The following is a 16745-nucleotide window of genomic DNA, read 5'->3' as shown; positions in this document are numbered from 1 at the left end:
CTTTCATGCATGCACGCCGTGCTTTGAAGGAGAAACGAAATAATATTCAGTTGCTGTACACTGCTAGCCTGCAATTATATCTAATTAAACTCACTAAATGATCGTAACCTATCGTCATTCCCATCTAATCAAACAAAAGCTCGGTTACTGATAAGAACGGTAACGCATGGAAGAACATTGATTAGCATATTTGAAAAGCAACCTTCACTTTGCATTATTCGACCAAGCCTAGTCTACAGTAAATAATGTGAAACAATAAGCATCAACCCTTTCCAAAATTGCAATATACTTAACATTTGCTGGTAATATTAGCGGAGCACACTGAAACAACTTCGACAATTATTTCAGTTGCCATGACGAAATTTTAAACAGTTCAGATGGAAAATACTATAATCAAAGCTTGTGCGTAAAAATGTATAGCAAGAGCTGCGCACAAGACAATAGAAAAGTATTTTCTTAATTAATAATAAAATATTATGTTTTCTGTATGTTTTGTATCTGTGTCTAAGAAGGAATGTTTGCCCTTTTATCAAAAACAAAGCAACCGCCACCAAAATAGCGTACACAGGTTATGTTACCAGATATTGAGATTCTGAAATGTTCCATTCTGAAAATGGCAAACGGCAAAAGAATACAATATATGTAACAGACTGTTACAAATAATCTACACTATACTGATTAAAAATACACGTTTCATTTCAACATCATTTATGTTCAACGGAACAAAATGACAAATATATCGAAAAGTAATAAAATTTTGTAGCATTTAACAGATTTTGAAATTATGGGATCGAAATCACTGCAGATTGTTCAAAGCTCAGAAAAAACTGAATTTTTAATAAACTGGGAAATAATTCTGAAATTATTTCAACATGGATTATAACTCTTAAAATGTTTAACAATGTTATTGTATATTAAAATTTTTATGAAAATATTATATATTTTTATAAATATTGTATATTGTATATGAAATATTTTCTATAATAAAACTTAGTACTGCAAAGGACACTCATAAAGCTGCTGTTGGCAAACCTCATCAACAATAATAGCGCCCTGAAAGTTGCTTCCGTGCTTTCATCTGTGTGTTGTAAACAGGCATTTGAAATAAATTTCACGTAATTGCTGAATAGTTGAAAGATATGTAAAACGAAAGGAATTTGAAATATCATAAAGTCATGTGTAATTGTGAAATGTCGAAAAATCAAAACATTTGATAGTGCAATCTACCGTATGATGATAAATAATAATAAAGTAATCAAATAAACAAATAATCACTAATAATGAAGAAGTGGATATTGTCAATAACAATTTGAAATTATTCTCATCAAAGAGGTATACATTTTTAGAAACGTTAACTGTAGTTTAATATTGTACTTAAGCACTCAGCAATGTTGTTGTTTATTCATATTTGCATTTTCCTCCTTTATCGATATTAAATGCTCATTTAAAAAAACCCATCTGCTTCACATTTTTGACATATTTGTAGTTTTGCTCAAATGCACTGCTATGTGACAACGCATATTATATATGGTGGCATTTTTCTTTGAAATAATATTGAAATAACATATCTTACAAATGAGAATAACAACCATTCAATAGAATAAAATTTAACAAATTTTTCATAAACGAAAAATTGAAAATCTTATTTGTTCATTTTATTGGAATAAAGCTGAAGTTTGCTCAGGTGAAATTTTAGCCCAGTAGTTGTATCGTGAAGTGAAATAAATTTACTGTCTTGAATGAAACTTACACAGTTCGATGTCTTACAAAAGCAGCAGATGCTCCTTTTTGTATTAATGTATCTGTTTTCAGTTGTCCATCTTCAAATGTGCTAATGAATTGTTAAAATCAATCATAAATAAAGATTTGAAAAAATCTCAAAAAATATTTAATAAAATTGATTATTTAAATTATTGTACAATGAAAATGAAAATTTTGAAAAGCAATCTGAAATTACAAATCCAAACTGAATACGTATTTTAGAAAAGAGACGTGTGTGAATTAAATGTGAATGCACGAAGTTAATTAATTCGATTAATAAAAATAGAACGGACAAAGTGCGACAAAGTCCAATCAGACTACCGCTAATGATGCGACAAGTTTCGGACTACTAAATTTGCATAATAGACAAACAATGCCCATGAAAATAAAAGCAAGTCTGGTTGGTTTCCGAGTAAAGTGACGCTCGCTCAGTTGATGCTACTCGCTATAAATAACTACAAAGGCCAGTCAACGTTTCACTGCGTTTCACCGACTATGAATAAATACATTTTTTGCTTTGTTTGGCTCAAAAGAAAACTTTTCACTTGAAATTTAACGCCAATCATAACTGAAAATGTTTCAACAAAAAAGGAAAAATTAAAATTAATAATATTGACGAAAAAAACGTCTACATTACGCTTCGTTTTTGAAATTTAAACAAAATCATCTTATTTTCAAAAAAAATAAAAAAAAAATTAATATTCAAATTATGAAACTTATCATTAATTTGAATTGTGCGTCGTGAAATAAGAGGTGAAATCTGGCGTGTAAAAAAGTATTGTGAAAACAATAAAACTTTTACCTTAATGAAATAATTTTCAACCTCGAAGTTCAAAGACTGCCAAACCTGAAATTTTGAATATTTTGCAGAACGAAAAACAGAAACTTCCTTTAACGGGAAAAGGATGAAAGAAAATTCGCATACTTGTTGCTTCTGTCTCAGGCGTTGCAAAGTGCACTAGTCAGTGAGTGCCACAAGCGATAACCGACGATGCAAATGTCAGCTATATGGTTTAGTCAGTTGATCGCCCAACGGTCAATCGTTCGTGCGCCACAATCGTCGGTGCTTATTTGACATTGATATGATAAACTGTGGACGACCGATTGTACTGATTAAATTGCAGAAATTATTCAAATTTATGCTTCGTTTTCCAAACTACTAAACTGAAGCATAAAAGTTATTATTTTACAGCATGTTATGCATATTAGCATTAGTTTTCATTGGTTTTCTCATCAACACTACCGTTGGATAATGTTTTATTTATTAGCACACTCACACACGGAAAGAGAGAGATTAAGAGAGAAGGGAGGTTCTGTTGCGTCACGTAAAATAAATTATGCATGAAAAAGATAAAAAAGAATGCTTTTTTGCATATTCATAAACCGCGCGTTGGAAAAAGAGACGACAATTTTTCATCATTGTTAGCGACTAATTACAGTAAGAATAACAGACAAACCACAAAAGGGCACCGGCAACCAGGGCTGGTACCATGATCAAAATGAAAACAAAGCACAGCGTGGCCGCAGTGTACTGTCCTGAGGTGGTCACTTTTTTGCTGTTCAACTGCTTGACGTAGGCAGCCGGCAGCGGTACCCTGCCCATGGGCTGTTGAACTGACTGTAGTGAAAAATCGTCAAGTTCCACTTCTGCCGGTGGTGAATAGAGCGTGGAGACTTGAAGAACGCGATCGGAATCGCCACGGATTTCCTGCTGGTCGCCGTGCACAACTCCAAGGGCGGATGTTCGAAACAGACGCCGAAAATGGGCAAACGAATTACAATAATGCTTGTAACGACACGAGCACACTTCGTGCCAGTTTCCTGACCACCGTGAACATTTGGACAACAACAATTCAGCAGGCTGAAGCGAGTAGCAAGTTCGAACCACTTTTCCTGGAATATGGGAAATTTGTAGTTCATAAATTTCATTTTTAAAATTCAATCCATTTTTTACCACTCCTATCAATTCCAACTAGACAGGATTCATCACGACACCGACCGTTTTCACATTTATCATGATTATTACAATAGCAGGTGATAAATTTCTCCGCTGAAATAATTTCAAATTTAATTCAACTCAACTTTTTTTGATCAGAACGTTGATCCAGTTGGAAAAAGTTCAAAACATTCAATTGTGAATTTGATAAAAACAAAAATCTGCGAATCTCGACACAAAATTATACCCAGAACGTCAATGTGTGAAATACGTCAGTTGAGAGATTCTCAATGATCAAATTAAATCAACTCTTTTCATTTCAAAATACTGCCAATAAAATATCCATATTGAATAAATAATTGGACGATGTTGGAAATCTGTTGCAGTAAAAAGTCGGAAAATTGATCATCGTTTTTTGACAAAATTGACTGAAATGCTGAATGAATTAAGCAATGTTCTCAAATTTGGTCAGCTTGGGATTTGGTGCCAAGCTTCAACTGCTGTCTTGTCGAACGAACTTTGACCACCAGACGACAAGTTCCACCAAATCCCCCTTTGCACAATGAACTTCTTCTGCTGCTGCTAGAAAGTTGGCTTGTTTTGAAATTTTTGGAAGAAGCATTACGAAGAAAATCTGATGTCGCCGGTTGATCATGTCAACCGACTGATCACATCCTCAATTGTGGAATAAAAACGCAACATTTCACTTACATGGACAGTTTTGGTTTGTGCGTGGGAACATCTGGCTGGCAGTGGATTAATCATACGGCAAGCAAGCTAATCATTACCATTACCACCACCACCACCACCAGCAATAACAACAGCTACTGCAGCTGTGCGCAATTAAATAATTAACCGACTTGCATGGAAATTTGTCAATGTCAGACGGATAGCAAAAGATTGTCATAAAGCGAGATTCAAATGACAGAAAATAAAAATCAAAAATCGCTTAAATTTCAAAATGAAAAACAACCACCACCCGTGTGAGATTTTCAAACTTATTCAACAGCATCTCTCGCCTTCTTCACATCAAAAATAGCAAACAATACTGTTGTCGTTGGTAGGTTCAATAATATTTGAATAAATAATTTGAACACGCCTTTCAAATTGTAAATAAATAATCAGTAAAAGTTAATTTTCACGACAAATCTGAGTTAAAATCTTTCCACTAATTGCAATAATTAAACATTGCAACAATGCACTGGTTCAGAAAAATGACTTTCGTCCGTCTGATCCAGCTGACAACCTCATTTTTATTCTTAATGAAGACATTTTTCAAATTTAACATACACCTCTTAAATAAAATATCCATGCAAATACAAACCTATATAACATATAATTTGTAAAAACTATTATCAGTTTTAATAATAATAATGACGATGATGATGATAAAGAAAAAAAAATAGTTTTTTACCTTCGAGCAAGCAGCCACTGAATGAAAGTATCACAATTAGCAGTGCAGTTTTCGGTATACAGATCAAGTCCAACTCAACCACTGGCCAAATATTCATCATCGAATTTTGTAAATCGAATTATCAGCGATCAAAGCTGAAAAGCTGCTTATCATGAGCGTAAAGTTAAAAGCTGAGTTGAAGCTCTGGTTCATACGACCAAATCAGCGCCAACGGCTGCTGTGCATCGCTCACTCACTCAGTCAAATCCACTTTCAAGACAAGCACAGCAGTGGAAATAAGCGCCACCAATGGGTCGGTCGATCAGAGAGTCAAAGAATGCGAAAAGCAAGTGTATCAACCAAGCAACCCGGCGGACGAGATAGGATAGGCAGAGAGAGGGAGAAAAGGGGGGGGGGCAGAGCTTCGCCACGGGTCAGTCACGCGACGAGATGCGATAATCAGAATGAACGCATACGGTTGGTCCACTGCGGTTGGTTTCATCCATGTTCGGTGGATCAATTAGACACCGACAATTCTGACATTGACTTTTCACCGGCCAGAGGACGGCATCCATGATTGGCCATTTAAACGCATCATTCTCGACATAATCAACGCCTCCAGTCGCTTCAATTGCCAGCTTCCTGAGTCGAAGTGGCTAATCAACTCACAATCACACACGCCCGACTCCAGCTCATGTGATTTCTTCTCTACACAACTCGACCAGCTTGTTTACCATCGTCCTGCAGCAAGCAAATTAACCAAAAAAATTTTACTAAAATTTTTCAGCCGAAAAAAACCTTACATCAACTGTTACTAATAGTTAATAATTACAACTGTTCAATGGAATGCTACTACTACTACTACTACTGCTACTACTAATCTGCCACCAACTGCCCAACAGGTTCCCTGATGAAATTAAAAATTGGCTCAAATAGCTCACTCATCAAAGAGTGAAAAGAAAACGTCCATCCAAAATAATTATTATAAAACGCGATAATCGCACAAATCAGGCAACGAACATCCGGAACGTTGCAAAATAACCTGCGATGCCCAGATGCCCGCACCAACGCATTCTTCGATGCTTCTTTCAGCAATGAACTGTGACAAGAATCCTCCGACAAACGCATCACCAGTGCCGCTCGTATCGACGATACGTTCGTCGGCTAGCTGCGGCACCGGATACGTTTGGAACATGCTCCCTGAAGCGAGCAGCTTCTTTTGTAATAAAAGAATTAAAATTAAAAAATAAAGCACATACCATCGGATATTATCACCGGCTTCGGTCCTTGCGTTACAACCACCAGTCGACTACGATTGGATGCTTTCTCAATGTTCGCAATACAAATGACAATCTCTTTCAAACACTGGCTTTCAAAGCCGAGCGCTTTGGCAATTTCGAAAGCTTCCTACAAATTTGGCAATTACAACAACAACAGCTTACACAGAGAAAAAAAAATCGCACCTTTTCGTTGCCAAACAGAACATCAATGTACGGGAACAAACGTACAAAGTGCTCTTTCATCGTGGAACAAATAAACGTCGCCGATAAATTCATCATGAAATATTTGCTTGCATTGTCCGCATGTTCTGCAATTTTATAAATTGCCGGCAAACATGACGACATGAAGAAACCCTTGCAAAAAAAGGAAAAAAGAAATGCATTGGCTTTATAGATTTTCAAGTTCCACTGTTAAATATTTTTTACAGCAACGTAAAAGTATCGCGCTTTTTCAATCAATTTCCAATTTTCTTGCAATTCCAAATAGTCGACGGAGAAGAGATTGGCTGCGGCCAGGTGAGCACACAAAGAACTGCAAATTTCAAATCAAAATACCAAATGTATGACAGAAATATTCTTAAATTAAAAAAATACATGAAAATGATAATAAATTACCGTGACTGGCCAACAATGCATGTTGCGCAAGTTCCTGTTTTTTCTTTTGGACGAATTTGATAGATAGCATTCATGCCAACTTCTTCGGCTTTCACACGCAGAACATGACCAAAATGATCTCCTCCAATACAGCCAAAATATGTAACACTGTGCGGCTTGCCAATCATCCACTGAAGCAAATTTTGAAAAACAAATTATTCATATCACATCAACAAAAATATAGAAAATTATTGAAATAAAAAAAAATACTTGCGCAACACGCAAAGAATTTTGTGTTGAGCCACCGGCAATAAACTGAACTTTGTAGTTATCTACCAAATCAAAAAACCTTGAAAAGAAAGAACATAATTGACAATATCTGATGAACAATTACTCACATTGGAATCAGTTTGTCATTGCATAGAACAGCATCGTCTTCTTTCAATTTCCATCTAAAAATAAATCACAATGCAAAATTGCAAATTTCACTTCATCCGTCAAAAGTCAATTAATTATTCAAGTTATCATAAATCGAATTAATCTATACAATTACATACGCCTTCATAGCCTTGCACTATATATAATTAAGCATCGCTTTATACTCTGCACAAATTATGATAAGAAAGCAATGATAAATGAAACAACTCACTTTTTCAAGAACTCAGGCGGTACGTCAGCTTCCAAGTCTAAAAGCGGGTTACCAATACCAACCAACACGCCAGTTCTGAGAGAGCATTCAATTAATTGTGAAATGAATTTTCAACGCACAAACTTGATTACCCAAATTCCATTTCTCATCTGCTTTCAGGTTCACCAAGTCCAAGAATCAACTGATACCTGAAGCATAATTTTTCTCAATCAAACTTCAATTTACAAAATTCCTTCCTACTATTCTGCAACTAAATAAATAATTGGTACAGTATTTTCAAATATTAAAATCAATCAACTGAAACGAAGCTTGGATAAGATCGAGCTATTTTCTCACTCATTTTTTATTACAGATCTCTGAAACAATTAAAGACTCATTATGATAATATTTTTCAACAGAAAAAAAACCTGCTGAAACTTTAAAATTAGGCAAAAAATAGTGAAAAGTCAAAGTAATTTTCAAAAATGCTTCAAATAATAAAATTTCAAAATCACCGTTCGTTGAGATGAAGAAACATACAACTGCTGTCGCAAATGGTTACTTTGCAGAAACCATATATGAGACATGTAACACACACACATATATATATACATACTGTCAGCATTGATCTTTAGGTACTTTATTAAATTTTCTAAATTAATTATGCAAGTGTTTCAGGATATTAACATCACAGAAAAAAATATAAAACATCATATTTTATTCAGCTTTTATCGTAATGCAAAACTCAAATTAAAAATGTATAACCACCATCATGAATGGAATTCGTGTTCAATTGCCATTCGCTCAAAATTGATCAGAATCACAAATACGTTCCGTTAAACTCAATAACCGAAAATCATCAGCTCTAAACAACATTTTGATCAGCTTATGAATAAAATGCAAATCAAAAGTGAAAACAGTTTTGGAGTTCAATTCTCACAACTATCTGAACGGCATGCTTTTTCCATTGATCACATTTATATAAGTGAAAATATTTATAAAACGCTTGCACATTTGGCAAAAGTTGAATTTAAAATTTATTTTTCATTCAACTGATTGTTTTTTTATGAAAATAACAGAACTGCATTCACTCAGATACATAAACGTTGCAAAGTAACAATTACGCCTCCGTACATAGAAGGCAAATAATGCTTTTTTACAGTTAACAAACGCAAAATTGAAAATTTTAAGAAAATTTCATTTCCACTGGTTAGTCAAAAATTGCTTGGTCTTCGTCGTCACTAGTGACAAAGGAAAATTCTTATGGACAGCTGAACTTAAGTCGATTTCCGAACGTTGTCAAATAAATCAATCAACATGCTGTAAATGTCAAAGTTGACGCATAAATATGTTTAATATTTCACAAAATGCTCTTACCATCATTTTCAGTAGGATCGCCCTCAACTCACAGACCCGACCCATCATCATCATGGGACGGGAAAAGTAATAAATGTGAAAATGTTCATATAGCGTCTACATTTGGAACCATTTTCAATGGTTTCCACTGAAACAAAAAACATCGCATATTACGCACCAACGCGTTCATATGCACGCTTCGGTAATCAAACAATTCCATTAAGAATTACGACAAAAAATGAAGCAAAATGAATTTCGAAAATCAGTAAAAATAATTTGAAAATATAATTTAAAATTTATAAAATCTGAAAAACTTTCTTTTACATGTTTCACAGTTGAAATTAAAAACATTAATTACAAAAAATTACTGTAAAAAATGATGATCAAGATGAAATAATTTCTTTGCAAAGAATCAATGGTAAATAATGACACGTTGATACTGATGACAGTTGGCTTTTCGTGTTCGACGTATATCCATTTGGCATGACAATCATCGAGAACAATCCGACACAGTGAATGGGCTGTTTGGTGTTTTGGCCGTATCGCTCAGCTGATCTTCACTCCACCGAGCTTAATCTATTTGGAACGCTCTCGTTCAATACTGGACGTACAGCTGCTGCGTGTTAACATGAATCAGTGATATTATTATTATTTTTGGTAAGCAACGTTATATAACGAACAACAATTAACTTAACACGTGAGCCCCGTTTGTGGAACTTCTGACGCATTTGAAATTTAATATCACAATCAGAATAAAATAGAGAATAGATGATAAATGCATTTTGAATTTGGACCGTTTCAAAAGGAATAGAATTAAAATTTTATTGTTAAAATTTAAAAAGAAAGTAGCGTAAAAGTGGGGATTAATATACTGGTTGTTTGGCAAAATTGGCTGCAAATAAGCTACGTGCCCCTGGACCACGGTGATTCTGTTTTCACCACTACTTGACAGTTGTTCGCCTATTGACCGCGAAACGTGGTCATCCTTGTCTGTTTCCAAAAAAAATACCCACAATTGTTAGTCGACAACGAATTGTTCCAAGCGGCTGGGTGGAAATGTTCGCTAGCCGCCGACAGTGGTTTTCATTTTACCACGGTCATTCAGCAGCGTTGGCCGCTGTTCTGCTCGCCTCACCACGGCTCGACCCCGTCGAACCGTCGTCCTTCGACAAACAATAGGCGGAGGATACTGTAGATTCTGTTGTAACGGGTGTCGTTGAATAAGCAGGTTCGAATTGTGTATTTTGTATTTTATGTTTTTTACGTTAGTGTTGAGTTTCCCGTTGGAACATAGTTATTACGCTTCATATGATCGAAATGTTCGTTAGTGGTGACGGGGCAAGCTTGCACGTTGGCTAGTTTTGTTTTGTTTTCTTGTCATTTTTTTCTCTTCTTTTCAAAAAGTGTCGTGTTCGCATTGAGTTGGAACAATTGTTGTTGTTCCAACAGGTACAGTAGGAAAGAGTAGGCAGCGTCGGCGATATTGAAGCGTTTGAAATAAAAACTGAACAATTGAAACCGACAAGACGCCAATTATACACCGGCAGCATGCGCTGGGCAGATTCGCCGCCAAAAATGACGCATCTGCAGTTTGCACGTAATTGATTGGAATCGATCTAGTTAGTTGGCGGCGCGTCATCTTCGACCACAACGTCGACGTCACTTCTGCTTGTTCAGGCGTCCCTTCCGTCATCTGGCTTATTGTATTTTGTAAGCTGGTGAATTATTCAATTTTGTTTTTGATTATTTTATTAATTTTTTTACTCTTCGCCTCGGACAAGTACCGGATTAGAAGAGCGTTATTGTCGTTCTGTTCTCATCAATCTATCTTCATAGTGGTATTGGTTTTTTTAACGCGCACACATTTTAACACGAGTTTAAAATTTCAAATTACGAGCTCAGTTGTTTGCTTTTGTTTCTTTTTTTTCTGGACTGGATTTGATGTTGTCTAGGCAACGTGTCGTATAAATCATGCTTTTGGCTGCTTTTTACCGGATCTGAGAGTGTTCCTGTAATAATAGCTGTGCCAGTTTCTGGTCGACGAAAGCGGCAGGGAGGAGCAACTGCTTGCCGAACAACTAAATGCTTTGTTTGCATTTGATTCAGTGACAAAATTATGTTGGGTTTTGGTCAGTTGAACAATGTCGAGTGAAAAAGTGTTAAGCAATTTATTAACGAACGGATAACATTGAATTAATGTTAGTATTCAAGAAAAAAATGATGATAATTTATTTTAACTTTTACCAGACGTCTGAGAGTAAGGAAGAAGAAGAAGAATAATAATAATAATAAAGAAGAAGAGACAGACAGAGGTTAGTAAAGCATTTTCAAAGCAGATGAAGCCAGCCGAAGAAGTTGTTGTTTAGCCGACCGACGCTTCTAGGCGAAAAAAAGGCACGGCTTGTTGTTTGTTGCCATGTTCGCCCAGAAGTGCCGAAGCGAAGAGCTGCTACGGTCGTCGGACGGTTTGGATATTGTGGAAGAGTCGTCTTCGGCACCGCCTCGTCGTCTGTTTGTGAAAACACTCTCAACATGGAGCATGAGCAACAACAGCGGCGGCAACAACCAAAACGGCCGCGGTGCCGACGTGCCTTCGCAGATGGTTCAACTGTTGCCTGGTCGTGTGAGTAGCGACCAAAGGGTGTTGTCGTCGGCAACGACCACCTCCACCCCCACCTCCACCACAACCACCAGTGCAACGGTAACCACCGCTTGTTCGATGACCAGACAACAGCAGTTGCATGGTCACGGGGTTCAGTCGGCTTTGTCGGGCAAGTCGGTCTCGTCGACCATGTCGAACGAAATCTGCCGCATCTGCCACTGTGAAGCGGCACCGGACCAACCGTTGATCGCGCCCTGCTATTGCAGCGGCACGTTGAAGTATGTGCACCAGAAGTGCTTGCAGCAGTGGATCAAATCGTCGCAGACCAAAGCCTGCGAAGTGTGCCGATTCAGCTTTATCATGCAGACCAAAGTGAAGCCATTCCGCAAGGTAAGTGGGAAAAATTCGAAATGCCCTAAACGGTAAACTTTGCATGCTTAGCATTACAATTAAATAGGTAATTAGTGTTTGAATTGGAAGATTCATTATTATTTTGATGAGAGCTCATATTGCAAGCGCACACACACACACACACACACACACACACACACACACACACGGTTCATTTCCTTCTGAACAGCGTTATTGTTTCATGCATGCATGCATTTATTTGAAAATGAAGAAAGCATTAAGAGTAGGAGGAGGATTTAGGAGAAGAGGATTAATTGAGCAAATAATGTGTGAAAATATCTCGCTTACTTCACTCATAATAACATATGGTATGAATAAGAAGCATGTTGTGTTTTGTTTTCAAATTTGCAGTTTCTTTTGTTTTTGTCAATCAATCTTTTTTGGTTATTTTTTGCTCTTCTTCTGAATTTGAAAAATGGAATAAATCATCGATCAAGAACTAGCAGCAGCAGCAGCGTAACGCTTCTCTTCTAGTGAGATAAGGTGGCGGCAGAGTAGTGGTTATGAATGGGGCAAATTGCAATTCGATACAAATCGAGATCATTATTTTCTATTCACCAAAGGGGATCAATCGAGAATTCCAATTCACAGCTCAGTTGTTGTGGTGAAACCCAGAGACACAGACAGCTTGGGCGGTATTATGCAAAAATTTCTTCCCGCTCTCTCTCTATATTGGTCAGGGGCTGTGCAAATTTTTGAATTTTCCTTTAAATTTTACGTTTCGTTTCATTTTAAGTGGGAAAAGTTGGACATAAGTTCGGTGGAACGGCGGAAAATATTCTGCTCAGTTGCCTTCCACGTCATCGCGATCACTTGCGTCGTCTGGTCGTTGTACGTGCTGATCGACCGCACTGCCGAGGAAATTCGCGAAGGTCACTTGGATTGGCCATTTTGGACCAAACTGATCGTCGTGGCGATCGGCTTCACCGGCGGCCTGGTGTTCATGTACGTCCAGTGCAAAATGTACGTGCAACTGTTCCGCCGTTGGAAAGCTTACAACAAGGTGATCTACGTGGGTAATTGTCCGGATTTTCCAAAGCAAGACTTGTCGCGTTGTGTCGATTCGGTATGAATGGAGTCAGTATCCGCTTCTTCTTCTTTCGCTTATATATGTGTTTACTGGTTGGTGTTGGTCAATCGGTAGGTAAGCAAGAGTCGACAACAACAAATGAAGAAGATGATGATGATGGATGGATGCTCTTTCGCTCTCCCTCTCTCGCCCATTGCCGAACGAAGAATGTCATTAAAAAACCCCCAAGCAGCTATGCCAAAAAATCCCTCTGCTGCTGTTTTCACGTTGCATCGTTGTTTGTTTGTTCGTTGTCGATCGCATGCTTGCTTGCTTGCCGTCCAGAAAATGAGCCAGTGTTGCTAAGCAGCGAGCGACCGCTTGTTTTGTTTCCTGTTTGTTACCAATATATATATATATATATATATATATATATATATATATCGAGGAAGAAGAGAGTTTTGAGAAAGTCAAAAATGACAACTCGAACTTCTTCTTCTTCTTCTTCTGATGCAGCAAATGAACAACGCTACCATAGGAAAAGACGAAATCAACAACAACAACAACAATGCATAAAACAGTTTTTTCAATGTTTTTTTCTTTCTTTTTTTACATCACGCTGCTGCAGAGGCACGCTTGTCAAAACTGCGCTAGTCAAGCCCAAACTGCATGGAAATATTTTTAAAACAACTAATCGAAAAGAAAAGGAGAGGAGAGGAGGACGAGGAAAAAATAACAGAAAGACCATTGCCAGCATGTAATGTAATTTGTGCCAGATAAAGTCTTCCCTTCTCAACAGGCGTGCACATATACAAAAGTGGGGTGGGGCAACAGAGAAGAAACGGAAGAAGAGAAGTGAGGCCGAAGCAATGCGCTGCATTTTGTTATAAAAAATAAAAGTGAGACAGAGCAAAACATAGAAATATGGATAATAATAATAAACGGCTGTCGACTGAAGAAAAGTTCGTTCGGCTGTTGCTGCACAGCGGGGTGGGGTTGAAAAGAGGACGTGAATATCAAGATGCAGCTTGTCTTGTTTTTTTCTTTAATCGTTAAAAGAAAACAAGAAGAAGCCAGCCTTGTGTCTAGGTATCCGAGAAAAAAATGCACGGCATTATGGACGGTTACGGTAGCAGCATGGTCGTCAGTTCAGAATCACAATCGGAAGAGGGTGTGGAGAAAAGAAAGTGGAAAAACGCAAGCACTGGATTTTTTCTATTTTTCTTTTGGTTAATATTCTCTCCTGTTGTCACCGGGCAAAAGCAGTGGCTCAGGGATGGTTGGTGATGGTGGTGGTGGTGGTGGTGAATGATGGCTAATTTCATCCTGATCACACAGACACAGACACACACGATCAGTGAAGAAAGTGAACCACCAACACCAGCCAGCCGGACTGCGTCACCGCACTACCGAATTTTTTCACATTAAGAAGAGAGAAAAATTATTACAAATAATTTAAAAAGAAAAACAAACAAATAAACAAACAAACAAGAAAAGTACAACTCGAAGAGAAAAAATATAATTTTGGACCGGATTTCCCAGACCAGCTGGCACCTGTGCTAGAGTTCCATGCCTCGGGTTTCGTCCTCAGAAAAATCGGAAATTGTGCTTTCCGAATCCGAACCGTTTTCTTCATCGCAGCCGTTTTCACTGTCATCGCAGCAGTCTCTCTGCCTTGAAGTCGACGAACCCTGGCCGTCGGTTTCGGGGCAATATTTTCTCAGCGCATCCTCCGACGCGTACTTGCTTACAAAATCTGCGCAAAATCCCGCAAACAGCAAATGCAAAAACACAACAAGGAAAATGGAAAAAAATTTGATATGCAAATTTCAGTTATGGAAATTGGAAGATAAGAAAACATTGATATACCTCGGCACTTTTTTTTAAACTCTTCTGGCTTGTGCAGGTAAAGTGATGCCGCGTCACCGTTCAACGGATCCGTCGGATTGGGGTAGGCAAGCAACTGAGGCAGGAAAGATTCGAAAATGTTCGCCAAGTCTACAATCCCAATAAGAGATCAATTTACAACAGTTGCCAAACAAATTTCGACCAATCAATCAATCAGTCATCTTCTCTGCTCACCAAACAATGCAGTCCAAGCTTGGTTTATTACATCCAAACATACTGTCCCCGACCTGCAAATAGCATTGATATCAAATTGATAACAACAATTCATAACATACGCTTCATCGATGTTGGGATGAAAAATTTTGTTCATAAAGCCGATCGACGGCGATTTAAACGGATACTTGTCGGGCAAATCTACGCGAACACGCCAAACGCCACCTTCATACGGAGCTGAAGTGAAAAATTTATCATTATTACATACCCAACAGACTATATAATACAAAACGGATATATATTATAACATGAAAGAGCAAGTGAAAAATATTTCAATAGAAAAATTTCCATTTTCACCACGAGCAAAAAAAAACGCTTCAGTTCAATAATACTGCGCATTGAATAATTTTGATTGATTGATTTTGGTTGGTTGGTGGAAAATAGTTCCCCTTTCGAGTAAAAGAAAAAAGCAGTACATTCACAAAAACATGCTCACAACACGCATCCATCTCCCATTTGTGCACAAACTAGTGTAACTGGAATATTTCACACGGCTTTTCAAGCAATGATAATAGCTGATCAACAACACCGTCGTTCGATCGTTATCTTCTTTGGAGAAGTTTACACTTATTGTTGTGTTATCATCTGTGGACTATTATTTTTTTCCTTATTCACAGAATAAGCAGTAAACGATCCATTGATAATCAAGTGAATAAAAATTAACTCGACCACGACGGCAACACTGACAACAACAACACAAACACACAATTAATTAATTCATCAAACCAAACAATTCGCCAATAAATCACAGCAGAAAATGATATAAAGAATTCATCGAAGGAGAATCTTTTTCCAATTTAAACACTGCTACAAAGTTGAAAGGAAAAATAAAATGCCCCAAATAAATAAATAAACTGAAACAAGTATTTATGATGAACGAATCTCAACAATTCAACCAATCGCAAACAAAGCGGAAGTAAACAAACGGCCAAATCAACTATTCGAGTTACTTTGGTCCAAAAAGCTTCGCCAAAAAAATTTGCATTTTAAACTTTTCAAAATCCCACTAGAAAAGAAGTCGCTCGTTGTATCGATGAATTCGGTTGGTCGGTCGCTCGGTCGTTGGCAGTGCTAACAGAACAATTAAGCGGCTCTCCAAAGTGTATATACATATTTATAATGAAAGGTCGTAATTGACAAGCGGTCAGCAACAGCAGCAGCAGCAATTATTACCAGAGTCGACGCTGCGGTTGCACCACGTGACCGACTTGTGTGTCGATCGAAATACGAGAAAATAGTAGAATCGTCGGATGGAAATTTTCACGAGACGAGAACGAGACCTCAACAAACACTGACGTACTGTAGATTTTGGGAAAGTTATTCATGAAAGCCGTTTTCAAAACTCCAACCGGGACATGCACACAATTTTCTGAATGCCCGACAAATAATATACAAAAATTCTTCATTCTAATCAACATTGACTGTTGTCGAAGAACAATACTGAATCTGACAAAATGTGTGAATCAAATGATAACCACACTAATAATAATAATAATAATGATAATCAGCATCACAGGTCAATGCTATTGAAATCTTTCGCTGAACACATCGCAAGAGGTTGTTGGTTTGCTCTAGTCTCTAAGCAACGACCTTCGTATTATTTTTTGTCTTCTTTTTTTGGAACCAACATCACTGCTAACAACAACTGTTCACT

General features: G+C 37.3%; 5 protein-coding genes across 5 annotated transcripts; 3 read left to right on the top strand and 2 right to left on the bottom strand.

Moving 5' to 3' along the window:
* The first annotated feature begins 2758 nt into the window (after positions 1-2758).
* Positions 2759-4348, top strand: Tsp_02895 (conserved domain protein). Its single transcript, XM_003379179.1, has 5 exons — positions 2759-2824; positions 2954-3086; positions 3201-3294; positions 3339-3675; positions 4148-4348. The coding sequence occupies exons 1-5, from the start codon at positions 2759-2761 to the stop codon at positions 4346-4348; spliced, it is 831 nt and encodes a 276-aa protein (XP_003379227.1).
* Positions 4349-5262: 914 nt separating this feature from the next.
* Tsp_02894 (hypothetical protein) lies at positions 5263-5667 on the top strand. The gene has a single exon (XM_003379178.1). It carries the CDS (start codon positions 5263-5265, stop codon positions 5665-5667), a length of 405 nt encoding a protein of 134 aa, XP_003379226.1.
* Positions 5668-5928: 261 nt separating this feature from the next.
* Tsp_02893 (adenosine kinase 2) lies at positions 5929-9014 on the bottom strand. Its single transcript, XM_003379177.1, has 12 exons — positions 8970-9014; positions 8108-8230; positions 7829-7857; positions 7614-7688; positions 7363-7416; positions 7235-7313; positions 6986-7155; positions 6797-6902; positions 6554-6724; positions 6350-6497; positions 6133-6290; positions 5929-5997 (listed from the first exon to the last, which is right to left on the bottom strand). The coding sequence occupies exons 1-12, from the start codon at positions 9012-9014 to the stop codon at positions 5929-5931; spliced, it is 1227 nt and encodes a 408-aa protein (XP_003379225.1).
* Positions 9015-11364: 2350 nt separating this feature from the next.
* On the top strand, positions 11365-13033 carry Tsp_02892 (E3 ubiquitin-protein ligase MARCH8). Its single transcript, XM_003379176.1, has 2 exons — positions 11365-11940; positions 12698-13033. Exons 1-2 carry the CDS (start codon positions 11365-11367, stop codon positions 13031-13033), a joined length of 912 nt encoding a protein of 303 aa, XP_003379224.1.
* A 1496-nt stretch (positions 13034-14529) lies between these two features.
* Tsp_02891 (ubiquitin-conjugating enzyme E2-21 protein) lies at positions 14530-15430 on the bottom strand. The gene is made up of 5 exons (XM_003379175.1): positions 15406-15430; positions 15154-15268; positions 15053-15105; positions 14840-14968; positions 14530-14726 (listed from the first exon to the last, which is right to left on the bottom strand). Exons 1-5 carry the CDS (start codon positions 15428-15430, stop codon positions 14530-14532), a joined length of 519 nt encoding a protein of 172 aa, XP_003379223.1.
* Between the last annotated feature and the right edge of the window lie 1315 nt (positions 15431-16745).

The sequence above is a fragment of the Trichinella spiralis genome (genome assembly GCF_000181795.1).
Source record: "Trichinella spiralis strain ISS 195 chromosome Unknown Scfld2, whole genome shotgun sequence".
Taxonomy (NCBI): domain Eukaryota; kingdom Metazoa; phylum Nematoda; class Enoplea; order Trichinellida; family Trichinellidae; genus Trichinella; species Trichinella spiralis.
This window is presented reverse-complemented; position numbering and strand designations above follow the sequence as displayed.

Excerpts from the sequence above, each read along its gene's own strand:
- Tsp_02895 (XM_003379179.1), top strand. The coding sequence starts at position 2,759 with ATGTCAGCTATATGGTTTAGTCAGTTGATCGCCCAACGGTCAATCGTT. Across the intron at positions 2,825-2,953 it reads TTCGTGCGCCACAATCGTCG|CATGTTATGCATATTAGCAT; the intron begins GTGCTTATTTGA and ends ATTATTTTACAG. Across the intron at positions 3,295-3,338 it reads CAGCGTGGCCGCAGTGTACT|GCAGCCGGCAGCGGTACCCT; the intron begins GTCCTGAGGTGG and ends TGCTTGACGTAG.
- Tsp_02893 (XM_003379177.1), bottom strand. The coding sequence starts at position 9,014 with ATGGGTCGGGTCTGTGAGTTGAGGGCGATCCTACTGAAAATGATG. Across the intron at positions 7,314-7,362 it reads AATGACAAACTGATTCCAAT|GTTTTTTGATTTGGTAGATA; the intron begins GTGAGTAATTGT and ends TTTCTTTTCAAG. Across the intron at positions 6,498-6,553 it reads TTCTGTTTGGCAACGAAAAG|GAAGCTTTCGAAATTGCCAA; the intron begins GTGCGATTTTTT and ends CCAAATTTGTAG.
- Tsp_02894 (XM_003379178.1), top strand. The coding sequence starts at position 5,263 with ATGAGCGTAAAGTTAAAAGCTGAGTTGAAGCTCTGGTTCATACGACCA.
- Tsp_02891 (XM_003379175.1), bottom strand. The coding sequence starts at position 15,430 with ATGCGCAGTATTATTGAACTGAAGC. Across the intron at positions 15,269-15,405 it reads CAGTATTATTGAACTGAAGC|CTCCGTATGAAGGTGGCGTT; the intron begins GTTTTTTTTTGC and ends TTTTCACTTCAG. Across the intron at positions 14,727-14,839 it reads GTTTAAAAAAAAGTGCCGAG|ATTTTGTAAGCAAGTACGCG; the intron begins GTATATCAATGT and ends GATTTTGCGCAG.
- Tsp_02892 (XM_003379176.1), top strand. The coding sequence starts at position 11,365 with ATGTTCGCCCAGAAGTGCCGAAGCGAAGAGCTGCTACGGTCGTCGGAC. Across the intron at positions 11,941-12,697 it reads AAGTGAAGCCATTCCGCAAG|TGGGAAAAGTTGGACATAAG; the intron begins GTAAGTGGGAAA and ends TTTCATTTTAAG.